This window comes from Tupaia chinensis, unplaced genomic scaffold (genome assembly GCF_000334495.1).
Source record: "Tupaia chinensis unplaced genomic scaffold, TupChi_1.0 Scaffold000075_1, whole genome shotgun sequence".
Classification (NCBI taxonomy): domain Eukaryota; kingdom Metazoa; phylum Chordata; class Mammalia; order Scandentia; family Tupaiidae; genus Tupaia; species Tupaia belangeri.
The window spans coordinates 2,954,409-2,968,204 of record NW_006159535.1 but is presented as its reverse complement, the minus strand read 5'-3'; the positions used below and the strand labels follow the sequence as shown (position 1 = coordinate 2,968,204).

General features: G+C 36.2%; 1 protein-coding gene across 10 annotated transcripts in view; it reads right to left on the bottom strand.

The window, feature by feature from the left end:
• The window catches only part of FUT8 (fucosyltransferase 8), a 270,265-nt gene that overhangs the window by 37,801 nt on the left and 218,668 nt on the right, over positions 1–13,796 (bottom strand). For all 10 annotated transcript variants that reach the window (XM_006142414.3, XM_027768281.1, XM_006142415.3 and 7 more), the window contains one exon: positions 12,442–12,679. In XM_006142414.3, the coding sequence (XP_006142476.1) occupies positions 12,442–12,679 (238 nt within the window). The remainder of the gene's footprint in view (positions 1–12,441; positions 12,680–13,796) is intronic.

Genomic DNA, 13,796 nt, shown 5'->3' with positions numbered 1-13,796 from the left:
TGCATTTACCTTCTCCTTATTTCTTTCTGGTAGTCACTTGCCTAAATATAGAGAGAAGGAAGGAAAAGAGAAAGAGCAATGGCCTTTAAAAATCACAAATCAAACAGTCTTTTTCTGTAAGTTTCTCTTACCTGTGGTCCCTAACACAAAATAGTACTTGATTAAGTTAACTAAACTAATTAATCATATCTGGATAACAACATACCACGTTTTACTGAAAAAGCAATAGCTTTTAAAATGCCAGTTTGCCTTTGATGACAGATAATTCCAACAAAATACAGCTTTGTGGAACCATTTCTTTCTGTTACATTTTAAAGAATGGCATGCCTAGATGGAGGATTCAAACTATTATATTTTTTAGCTACAACTCAAAGACTGCATTTAAATCTTATCAAAATGATTCTTTTCCTTCCTTTTCCTTTAATTATCTCAGCATATTCTAAAGACTTAACTAGCAATTGGTTTTAATGAGACAGAACTGCAAGGCAATCTTTAAGAAATAATATAGTAAATTGATTACATACATTTTTATCTATCTGTGGCTACTCCTATTTTTACTCAATTACATAGATAATTCTACCATCAAATAGAGAGGAACACAGGATGATAAAGAGTTATGGACGTATTACAGTATATAGTAAAACTTCATACCAAACAATTGAAAATGTCATCAAATATACATTTTAATATAAGATCAATGCTAACCAAAATATCTACACCAACACCAAACACAAAAACCGAAATAGTAATTTCTCACTAATGTATATTCTTTCCAGGCTGAAAAAAAACTTCAAAGAAGAAATTTCACTTAATCAAACGAGACACATTTAACTTAAATTATATAACCACCCCAGAACCAAGAACAGTGACTTGTCCATATGGACGTTCATCAGTTCAAAGATTACATATTAAGATTAGTGATATTCAGAAAAAGAAATAGCTTAAAGCTATTATAATATTTTTCTAAATGTCATGAACATAGACACAATATTACTCATACTATAGATTACAGTCGGCACGAACTATTAATACAACATTAAGAAATCTTTATGCCTCTGCTGCCTTTATTTTTAGTGTTTAGAACATTCAATCACCATGTAATAACTTACCCTTTTCTTTCTTTGAGAATAAAATCTCTCAATATTTAAACATTTGATTAATTACTTAACTGCGATATTATAAATTATGTTAATAGAAACTCATCTTTTACTGCTGCTGTTCAATACTTTCCTGTGTGCTTAATTTGGAACATAAACAGTGGTTTTCAGTTTTGCCTCTCCAATGACAGTTAAGAATGAATACAAATGCAAGTTTATTTAACCAAAGCACTATCATTTTCATAGTTTAAAAAATACTTGCCCTAAGTACCTTCTACTAGATTTGTTTGCAATTTACTTAAAAAATGCAACATACCTAGCTATCAGAACCAATGTTTTTAGTCACGTTCCAGTGAAGATTAGACCAAAAAACAGTTTTAACACTCTCTTCTTTGTAAATCAGCAAATCCGAGGCAAAAGAAAAGATAATACCGAGGGTTCTGATATTTTGGTACCTACCAGAAGCAAGATGTGAAGACACAAAAGCATTTTTATCATCTGTCGAGTACTCCAAGTGCACAGAATTTCATACCTAAGATTTCTAGCATTTTTCCACTTTTCCAAAACCAGTTCAAATATAATTTCTTCCAACTTTCCTGACTGAAATGAGTATACTACCCAGCCCCTTAGGGTTCTTGTTTAAATCTTTAAAACATCACGAACTACACTTTGCCTCACGAAACAGACCTTTTAAATGTCTGTGTTTAGATTGGGAAATTCCTGAGTACAGAGGCTGTCTTTAATCACATATACCAAGGTTGGCAAACTTCTCCTGTAAAGAGTCATGGAACACTTTATGCTTTGTGGGCCTAGACGTCTCTGCTGCTTCTACTGCTGTTTTCTAAAAATGTAGCAGGCTTTACAGAATCAGGCACTCAGGGTTCCAGCTTGCTAATCTATGAGCGCAATGTTTAAAGGTCTGATTAAAGTCAGACTGGGCTTCTGGGCCTTAATAGCCCTGCCACTGCCCCAATTTACTTACCTATATGGAATGTGGGTAATTCATGTTTATATTGTGAATGTTAAATGAGATGATATATGTAAAATTCTTAGCACTGTTACATAGTAAGATTCTGTAAATATTACCTGTTGCTAAATATAATATTATTTTTATAGTGCTTAAACTGAGCAGTATTCCATAAATGTTTACTGAATTGAAGATATTCAAAGAAACACAGACCCACATATGTCTGAGCTTCTATATAAGAAAATATCTTATTTAGTCTGCAAGGTACTTTCATATACATAAATATTTTTTAACTTAGTTTTTTTTAGTTGTACTAAAAACATTAGAGATAAAAACAACTTTTTAAATATTAGGATTATTTTAACCCAAATAAATATGTGATGGTAAAGTTTTATCACAATAAAGCTTCTAAGACACCAAGAGGGTTGGTCCTAGGGGAATTTTGTTATAAACAACTATGAGGCAATCATATTTTTAAAACATGTTTCAAACAATTCTGTGCCTATTATCTCATTTGCTGATCAGAAACCTGTGAATCACACAGATTTGGCTATATATTCGTACTTGATGGATTTGAAAACAGAGAAGTTATATTTTTTCAAGCATCATTCTGTTTATCATAGGCTATTAAACTAAAAACAAAACAAAAAACTGAATAAAAACTATTGACTAGTACTATTAAGCAACAAGGAGACAAAATAAATAAGACAAGTCTCAAAGAACCCGCGATACAGTAAAAGAGATATAACCAAACTATTTAAATACAATATGTAAGTGAAAACATGGAATCAATTGGAGAAAAGTATCACAAAGTAAGTGATACTAAAAGATAAACAGGAATTCATGGGATTGTGCAGTGAAAAGGTATTCTAAGAAGCCAAAGCTGGTTCTCCTTGAGACAATGAGCAAAGAGGAGAGAGATCTTCAACTTCACTTTGTTCCTCTCTCATTATTTACCTCTTCTCTTTTCGTTAAATTTCTGAGTTTCTCAGAAAGTCATCAAATCATTCCAAGTTTCATTAATTTTGGCTACTAAAGGTTTATAAAAGAAGCTTTGCGAAAATCCCATGGCTCAATTATGGTATTATTGTTATTTTGCTTTGTTGTCATAAAACTAAAGTGGTGATAATAATATACTAGTAATTTATAATATACAAAGTACTGTCAAATATATCATCACTTTGAATACTCATAAAAGCTCTGTAAGGTACATACAACAGCGGGAGGTTAAGGGACACTACCCAAAGTTACGCAGCTAACAGCTTGACTCCAAATCAATGACACCAATCTGTCTTTCTAGATGATGCCTTTCCTCATTCTTTAAAGTCTTGGCTTGGGACCAGCAGTTGGCGTAATGGCTATGTCACTGGACTCCCATGTGGTTGACCACGGTTCAAGTCTCGGACCCAGTGGCTTAAACTCACACCGGGAGCATGTGCATGTGTGCCCAAGATCCCGAGAGGAGAACGGAGGAGAAGGGATTGTGGTGTGGCCACCTCCCCGGGAGGTGATTCCTTGCTTTCTGTCTCTCTGTCTCTCTCTGTCTTTCTAGCGAGAGCACATGCCCTATAGCAAAAACCTCTCCAAAAGAAAAAATAAAATAAATAAATAAATAAAATAAAGGCTTGGCTTATGCTTCTAGTGAAGTCTCTGATTCCTGCAGCCAGAAAGTTTCTCTATCCTCTGATGACTCACAGGATTTTATATCTCTCTTTTGACACTTAACAAATCCTATTTTTTTCACTTACATTTACAGATGTATGAGACTTAACATACTCAATGGTAAGTTCCTGATGGGCAGGGACTGAGTCTTATTTACGGGGTTATTTATTTTATAAAGATAAATAACAGTATTTGCTGGCATTTGTACTTCTTAAAAACTGAAGCTAAAAATCAAAATTTGGGAAAAGGAATTTTAATGATACTAATCAAAATACTGTATCTTTTGGGAAAATCAATTATAGTTAAAAAGTATTATTACTATTTGCAACAACTTCCTTCCAGGGAGTATAACCTAAATGAAGGCTACTTATATTAGCAGATTAAACTTTAATTGAATTAAAAGGAGAACATCTTTAAGAAAAGGTAGAAGCTTCAACTAATTCTTTTCAATATTGCCAAAAATATTTTTATTCTCTGTATTTCAGGAAGCAAAACAGGAGAAAGAAGCTTGATCCTAAAGTCCTACCAATGGATATATATATATAATTCTGTAATCTGTTTCTGACCTTCTGCTGAAGGCAATAAAAAGACATCAGGAGAAAACTACATTAACAACAAAAATAGGATACTTCAAAAAGTTCATGGGAAACTGAGTTAAAGTGAGAATTTATTTTGGTGCAAAAAAATGAAACCCATGCATAGCTTTTTCATAATATACATATCCATGACCTCTTTTAAGTCTGTACCTCATTTGTGTGTATGAGTTATTTATTTATAATATCTACTAAAGTATAAATCACTATAGAGTTTTCTTACTGAACATCCTTTTGAAAGAGAAAAAAGTTATGCCTAATTCCACTAAAGATCATGGACTATTGTTTCCTATTCTATGAGATTAGCCTTGGACTGGCTTCCTTGCACCATGATTAAACCCTCTGTATAGAGAGCCAGATCCCACATGGTCAACTGCAGTTTGAATCCTGGTCACAGGAGGCTTTGTGTGTATGTATGTGTGTGCTGTGTGTCCAAGGTCCTGATGGAATGAAGAAAAGGAAAAGGCATTTCAGTGTGACCGTGCCCCACTAAGGGCATGCTCTCTCTTTTTCCACAAACGCATGTACCCTATGACAATTAAAAAAAAAAAAAGGAGCAGGGAGGAACTAGTCTACAATATATATAAACATAAGTAAAAAAGACAAGGACATTATAGATTCAGATCATACCCATAGCTCTGGCATAGAAAACTAATCTAAATGTAAAGAAGCATTCTTAATTTTAACATTTCAACAACTATCTTGCTTGACTCTAAATTTTATGTGATGTAAGATGCTTTAAATAAGTAAGACTGTTAACAAAATGCTATTGAGAGATTGCATTCTTATTTTTATATATTTTAATGTTTGAATTTCAAGTCAAATGTGAATCGATTCACATATCTGAGGAAAACAGAAAAACCAAATATTTAAAAAAAAGAAGGAAGGGAGGGAGGGAGGCAGGGAAGGAAAGTACTACTAGCTCATATGAGAAAAAAAAAGAACATTCTGTGAAAGTATTTCCTTAGGGAATCCTTTATATCACTCCACTAGAATATTTAAAATAATATTTGTATTAATTTATATCATATCATTAAGAACACAGTAATATAAAAGGTCTATTAGTATTTACAAAAACACTGATAATTTCTGAGGCCATCTTCAAAAAGCTATGTGGCTCAGACATCCCATAGGAAATAAGAGCTCCTGGATTCTATTTTCTGTTTCCATCAACCTTAGATAGGATCTAAATAGACTTTAGGGGATTTTTCAAAAACTTTTACAATAAAATTGTATCCACTCCACATGGCTTTGATGCTAATTATGTGCTGCTTCTTCCTAAATCACACCTCTTTTTATCTCTGAACTCATTCTGCCAGAACCTGGTCTAAAAAGGGCAGAAAATAATGCTAAAAGATTCATTCTTTGCAATAGGCTACATTATAAACAAAACAAAACAAAACAAAACAAAAAAACCTACAATTTTATAAAAGAACTTCTCACAGCTTAGAGGGTACTGTTTCAAGATAAGGATGAGGATGGGGGAGAGGTAGGCTTAGTTTGTTTCTTTTATGACATTTAATATGCTTAGGTCAAGTGCTTAGCATTGTGTAATTAACCCAGATGTAGACCCTGCTGCCATATGGAGTCTTCTTCAAGATGAAAAAAAAAAAAAAAAAAAAAAAAAAAAAGCAAAAAAATCCGGGGTGAGAATGCTAAAACAGCTAAAAAATCCAGGTGTAGAATGCTGCTTTTTTTTTTTTTCAGAATCATTGTTTTTATTTTTAATAACATCATTATTATTATTTTTAAATGAGTTTTGCTAGAGAAAGAGAAAGGAAGAGTAAGAAAGCAAACTGCCAGGTCCAGGAAGAGCTGTGATTGGCCATGTCGAATTCCAGAACCTTAATCACCACACCACCTGCTGGCCCCTAGAATAATGCTTCTTAAAGTTTTCCTTCATAATGCCCTCAATAGCAGAATAAATACATACTCATACTACTGGGAATATAAAGACTGGCCTAAATCAGTAGGCTTAAGCTTCATGCTTTATCAAATATTTCATTTTATACTACATGTATCTTACTTGTCTTATTATTTGAAAATGATTTCGCTTACCTACCAGTAAATAAAATTTATGGTCCAGGAAAATGTACCATGTTTATCCTGGCAGCTTGAAAATCTCTGATTCATTTTTCCCAGGTTTACCCACAACTCAATTTGAACAGCGCTTTAGGATAAATATGAAAATAAAAATCTACAAGTGTGTGTAAGGATGTAGGCTCTCTAGGGACAAATCTGTATTGTGGACAAAGGTTCAGCTCCCTATTCCCGTATTTCCTAACTATTAGTAGAATGAGATAGCACAGACTTCTATTTTCTTAAGTGGGAACGGAGAAAAAGGAGATGTCATAGTAAAAAGCAGTCTGAGTTCTTCTGAGGTATATGTATATCCTAACTGGTATTTAAATTCCTGAAACAAGCATCTTTTTTCTCATTTATGCACCTTAAATAGTAAAATAAAGATGTTTGATAGAGGCTGAATTACTTGTTTAGATTAATGATTATCAAAGAAGCAGGGCATAGTGCAAAGAAAGCTATTTGATACTTGAAGCGGAGATAGCTAAATTTTCAACTATACTGCTCACTCTCCAAGTCTCCCTGCACTGCTACCTCTTCCCCACAACAAAGCCAGTTTTAGTATCACTAACTACAGTGAGCCATGGTTATAGGTAGGAACATCCATTTTATTTCAGGTATGTTGGGATAGAAAAAACAGTGAGAACTGCTGGATGCTTAAAGTAGCTGCGGAGAGATTCTAAGACTGGTCCAAAATTTTATCATGATTAAGAGATAGGTTTATTAAGCACAGAAGTATTATAACACCTAGAAGTTATTCTCAGAAGTTCTTTCTCCTCTCTGGAACTCTTTCAATTTTTTCACTTATTTTGATCATTTGAAAAATGTATATGAAGCTCTTATAAAGATCTGATTTTTTTTTCCTCAGAGTAAAAGAATACTTTTCCTTTTGTAGCAGGTAATAATTTAATTATATTTCAGAATCATGTTTGTGTTTTAAAATCTGAGAACCAATCATATACAATGAAAATAATCTACATGTTTATTATTAATCATCTTAATATCTTTTATGCCTCTCTTAAAATTTTATTCATCATAGAGAGCATGTGCACGCACAGGGAAGAGAGACTTAGGCAGCCATAATCTCCTCCCTCCAGACTTCTAGCCTGCCAGAATCCTGGTCATGCATTTACATGCTGGTTGTTTTTAGGCCTACTGGGTCATAGACTCAAACCATGGTCAGCATGTGGCTTCCACCTCCACAGTCCAGTATGCCACCAACTACACCACAGAAACTGCACCTTTTTCATCTCTTAATCATCCCTTCTTCTGATTACAGTCTATAAAGGTGAACAGGGACAGATTATCAGAAAAATCATGACACAGTTTTGCATAGAAAAATAATCATGGCTTTTCCGATGATCCAACAGGTATTGAGTTTCTTGAGTTTTGTGGAGCTAAACTGATGTTCAGAAACTATAGTTAATTGACAAAGTTCAGAAACCAAAAACAACAGAATTAGGATCAGACTTATATGCAGTATTGTTTCTTTTTCACATCACCTAAACAGAGAAATCAAGATTTTTTTGTACCATGGGGATCTAACGTGGTATATGCACTTATTTCAAGTGTCTATTAATCTAGTCATTAAAGGCTAAAAATATTGCTGTGAAAGTACTACACATAATAGGGTAGGTATGGACTACCCTATGAAATATATACTTATAGATTTTCAATCACATTATTCCCTAATATTAGCTTACCAGTTAGTCTAGTTGAGCTTTGCCATTATTTAGGATAAAAATTGATTAAAAGATTTCAATAATTTCCATAGTAATAATAATGGTAATTTTATAAAAGTTAAAAATATTAGTTTCATAGAAATATTTAAAGTACAATTTGCTCTGCTTGCTAAATATTTTTCTTCTGAATTGAATAAGGTATATGGGGGCCAGCAGTTAGCGTAATGGCTATATCACTGGACTCCCATGTAGTCAACTACAGTTCAAGTCCCAAACCCGGTAGCTTAAATTCATGCCAGGTGCATCTGTGTATGTACCCAAAATCCCGAGAGGAGAACGGAAGAGAAGGAATTGTAGTGTGGCCATCCCACCTAGGGTGTGATTTCTCGCTTTCTGTTTCTCTGTCTCTCGCTGTCTTTCTGGTGAGCACATGCATCCTATAGCAAAAACCTCTCCAAAAAAAAAAAAAAAAAAAGGAATAAGGTATATGTTTAAAGAGTTTAATGGTTCTTAGAAAATACCAAATGGCAGCTGAAAATAATTAATTTCTCATAACTCTGCCCGTTCTCTAAAACAAAAACAAGACAAAGAGCTTGATTTGGAAATCCTGAAAATGACACTAGTTTTAAAAATGAAACATTAGTGGGACCAGCAGTTGGTGTAATGGCTATGTTGCTAGACTCCCATGTAGTCGACTGTGGTTTGAGTCCCCGACCCGGTGGCTTAAACTCACGCTGGGTGCGTTTGCGTGCGTGCCCAAGATCCCGAGAGAAGAGGGGAAGAGAAGGGATTGTGACATGGTCATCCTCCCTGGGGGGTGATTTCTCACTTTCTGTCTCTCCCTCTCTCTCTGTCTTTCTGGAGAGCGCACGTGCCCTATAGCAAAACCTCTCAAAAAAAAGAAAAAGGAACATTAGCTAGCCCTGTCAATAGCCAAACTTCCCAGTGAACTACTTCCAGTTTTTCCCAAGAGGACAATGGAAAGGAAAATATTGCACTGGGGCCATCACCCCTTGGGAGTGATTTCTACTTCCCTTCTCTCTCTCTGGTGCACACATATACCTTATAGCAAAACTAAACAAACAAACAAACTCTAGGTTACTTAATTAAAAGTGCCCAATGGGCACAGATAAATTCATTAACATGAAGAATATATTATTTTACACAATACCTGTAGTGATAAAGGAAAGATCTATTTCATTAAAATCGTAAATGTGTGCTACATGGTAACATTGTTCTGCTAAGTGTTTGGTGTGAGCCTAATGGGAGGGATTAGAATGAAGGCACTAACCATATTCACTCCTTCATAAGCTACAAGACCTGGATAAATCACAAAGCCTCTACTATGCCCCCGATTCCAAATGGATAAAGGAAGGATGATTTCCAGACTCTGCTTAGTTGTGATATTAAGAAATTCCAGGCCCAGCCTGATGGCACAGTCAGTGACGTATTGCACTACGATGCTGGAAGCCACAGGACCAACCGTGGGGTTGGACCCCAGCATCTGCCTAAAAGCGGGCTGAGTGAGCTTGCCCAAGGTTCTGAGGAGGTGGAAGGCTGGAGAAAGGAGACTGCGGCATGACCAGACCCTGCTGAGGGTGCACATGTGCCCTCATGAATTAAAAAAAAAAACCAAAAAAACTAAATGTTTGAAATTCAAACCATTTTAAATCTTCACATCCTGTGGTTCCCACTATCAACTACAAAATGTACAAGGAAGGACCAAAAGTCAAACAAACCAAGCAACTACTTGCAGCATATAGTCAGGGACAAACTATCGAGATATGCTAAATCTGATAAGTCTAGTGAGGCCAAATTTTCATTTTTCTATTAACTAACTACCACCGGAAAAGTTGGCTCTCCTTAGCAATGGTGAATCAAGGAACTGTCCTACTCTGGCTAACACTTCCACAATCAACATGTCTAAACTGCACTAAGTCCATGAAAAGAAAAACGTTATCCACAGAGAGCCTGGCAGAGCTGCTTTCCGTGACTTGACACAGTTTCTGTCTTTCTAACCTCATACATAACCTGCTGGCACAAACTGTAAACTGCAAACCAGAGCAATAGAAGATGGACCTTCAAACTGAAGCTTATCTAGGTTCTAGATGAAGAGTTTCACTCTAAAATATGAGGTGAGTTACAAAGAAAACAGAATGTTGATAAACAGAATAAGGCCTGAAAGTCATCCTACAGAAGATAAAAATCACATAAAATATTTTAGTCCACACAAGACCTTTTATAGAGCAACTCCAAGCACTTGATGGAAATTGTCCAATCAAGTTTTGTGGCACTGCTGGAGAGAGTCAAGTGTTACCCAATTTTTTTCCAAAGAGGGCAAAAAAGAAACTAAAATTATTCACATTGCCAAGGACATAGCTTCCCATTCCACATCCAGTGTTGTAACTTATGAAAAAAGGTATTCAGCCCCACAATAAATAATATTAACTGAAATGCCTCTGCTTTTCAAAAAATGTTTAATTTTCCCCAGATTTGAGTGCAGTACTAGAACAGCATTAATCCTCATTTTTTAGTTCACTATCTGCAACACTGTAGGTATCCATGTATTTGTTCAATGAATAAAGGCTATTAATATTAGGTAACACTTACTAAAGCTCATATATCAGGTACTGAATTGAGAATTATGCTAAGTAATTACATACACTATTTCATTTAATCCTATCAATAATTCAATGAGGTAGGTACATTATTATCCTTATTTTACTGATAAGGAAACTAAAGCATAGGTTAAGTAAATTGTCCAAGATTACAAAATGATAACGTAAGGATTCTTCTTTTAATGAGTGAGATAGAGAGAGACAGAGAGAGAGAATATGCCTGTATATGAACACATGCAGGAGGAGGGAGAGTGAGAGAGAGCAATAGGCATTTTTGACAGGAATCAACCATTGTGTTCCTCTGTCCCAGCCTCCCAGTGAGCTAGGATTACAGGCACCTGCCACCATATCAGCCTGTTTGGGTTGGCCTGAGATCTGAATCTGAGCTTCTCACATGGTCCCTGCCACGCACAGTGGTACCTTACTCCTGCTCATGGTGGTGGAATCTGTAGCCAGATTAAAATGAAGGCAGCCCAACTGTAGATCTTATGTACAGATCATCACTGTGGAAAGAATGCCTATAGCATGGTAGTTGAGGTGGCTGGATGTCACATTGCTTATAGTGCAGCTTGAGTCCTGGACCCAACAGCTTGAGAAACACACTGGGGTGTGTGTGTGTGCATGCTCAAAAATCTCGAAAGAAGAAAAGAAGGACAGGATGGCAGCATGACCATTCCCCGAGGGAAGGCGGTAATTTCCCACACCCTGCAAGCAACATGAGCTAGCAAATTAAGGGAAGAAAATAAAGACCAGGACTAGACTAGCAGTAAGAAACTATTGATATGCTAGCTCCTCTATTACCACTCCTTTGGAGAGAAGGGAAATTTCTTACTGAACTTTTTTCTCCATATAATGACTAGCAATATTACCTTCATCACATTATTCTTTATCAAGTGTTTCCTAAATAAACAGAAACAAATTAGGATTTGTTGTCCTCAACTGTAAGATGAAAGTAAAATTACCTCTAGTCTACCTCAGTGATTTTAAAACACTAGAAATTTTGTCAAAATGCAAATTCTCAGGCCCCAACCCAGACCTAATAAGTCAGAAACAGGTTTTAACAAAACTTTTGGATGATTCTAATACATGCTAATGTTTAAGAACCACTTTATACAATAGTCCTGAGAATCAAAGGTGTTCAATAATGTGAAAGCACCCAAAATGGAAAAAAATGTATCACTATTAATACTAAGAGATTAAATTATGCTCTTTGAAAAATAGTGAGGCTAGCAGGTGGTGTGGTGGTTAAGGGCATTGGACTCCCACATGGCCAATGAAGGTTCAAGTCCTGGACCTGTAAGCTTGCTTTCTTTCTCTCTCTTTCTCTTTCTCTCTCTGTCTGTCTCTCTCTGTCTCTTTCTGTCTCTGTCTCTCTCTCTCTTGCTCAGGAGAGTGGGGTGTAGTCACACCACAATCCTGTCTTCATTTCTCCATCCTGCTGGGATTCCAGGCACACACACGCACATGCTGAGCATATCTTTCAAGACATAAGGGCCAGTATTCAAACAACACTCAGCAAGATGGGATTGGGCTCCCTTAACTACTAGACCATGGGGCCAGCCCATAAAATACTTTTTAAATAAAATATTGTTTTTCTATATTTTTTCTAAATGACATATTGCATTAATAAGTTCAGACAGCAAGAGGACTGTGATCCATAAAACTGTACTGAGAAAGCTAATAACTTGGTCAAGCAGTGATTCAGTCTGGGGATCAGTCTGACAAATCGCACAGGGTCCTTACCTGACCAGTGTCCAGTGGAGATGCCAGATCTGTCTGTACATGTCTCACTTACAGGTCTAAACACAGTCTCCCACCCACCAGTTGCATAGCGCCAATTCTGAGATTCCAAGATGAGTGTTCGCTGGGTGCCATATGCAATCATAAAGCAGTAGACCACATGATGGAGTTGACAGCCATAGCCACAGCCTTTGTTAATATTACACACCAACTTCTTAGCTTTGCTGCAGTCCTTGGGATTCTGTCAGGGAGAAAGAGAGACAAAGGTAAAGATGGGCTCTACAAAATGGTCAACTTCTCTTTAGAGGTGACAAGTATCAACATTTATAAAATAAACTAGGACTGATCCAAGATGTTTCTTATAAAGTATTATAAGAATCTAGCTTTAAGAAATGTATCTCAAAGAATCCAGTGAAAATTTTATGTGCATCTGGAGGGAAATTACAGTGAAAAAGAATAGTTACTCTGGAAATTTTACTAAACACATGTGTACTTAAGCAATTATACTTTTAAAATACTCTTTCACTTCTCTATCGTTCAAAACATGCAACTGTGATCATTTCTAAATTCAAAGTTACATGCATCGAGACCTTTATGACAAAAGTAAAATAGTTCTTTTATTTCAGCAGCACTTCAGCATTCTGAGTTTACCTTCTGTGATAAAACTCAAATTATCTTAAAGGAAAATCTATAATTTATCCATTAATGCCATCTATCTTCAGAGCTCTACATATTACAAACAAGATCTACTTTTATAATTATTAAGTAAAAGCCATTGAGTAAACAGATACTGAATTTAACAATTACAAACTTTTTTTGGGGGGGAGGTTTTTGCTATAGGGTGCATGTGCTCACCAGAAAGACAGAAAGAGACAGAGAGACAGAAAGCAAGAAATCACCCCCCAGGGGGGATGGCCACACCGCAATCCCTTCTCTTCCATTCTCTTCTCGGGATCTTGGGCACACATACATACACGCCTGGCATGAGTTTAAGCCACCGGGTCTGGGACTTGACCTGCAGTTGGCTACGTGGGATTGGAGTGACATAGCCATTATCCCATCTGCTGGTCCAAAGAATGTATGAAGTACCTGGGAGGTCCCCCTTCCCCCCAAAGGGGTTGTGCACTTGCCTGAGAGAGACAGAGAGACATAGAGAGAGAGAGAAGGTAAGTAATCACCCCCCAAAGGGGATGGCCACACCACAATGCCTTCTCGCTTCTCCTCTCAAGAGTTTGGACATATAGCTACACACATCCAGTGTGATTTTTAAGCCACCAGGTCTGGGACTCAAACTGTGGCCCGCCATGTGGGAATCCCAGTGGCTGAACCATCATGCCACCTGCTGGTCCCTGGTTTTT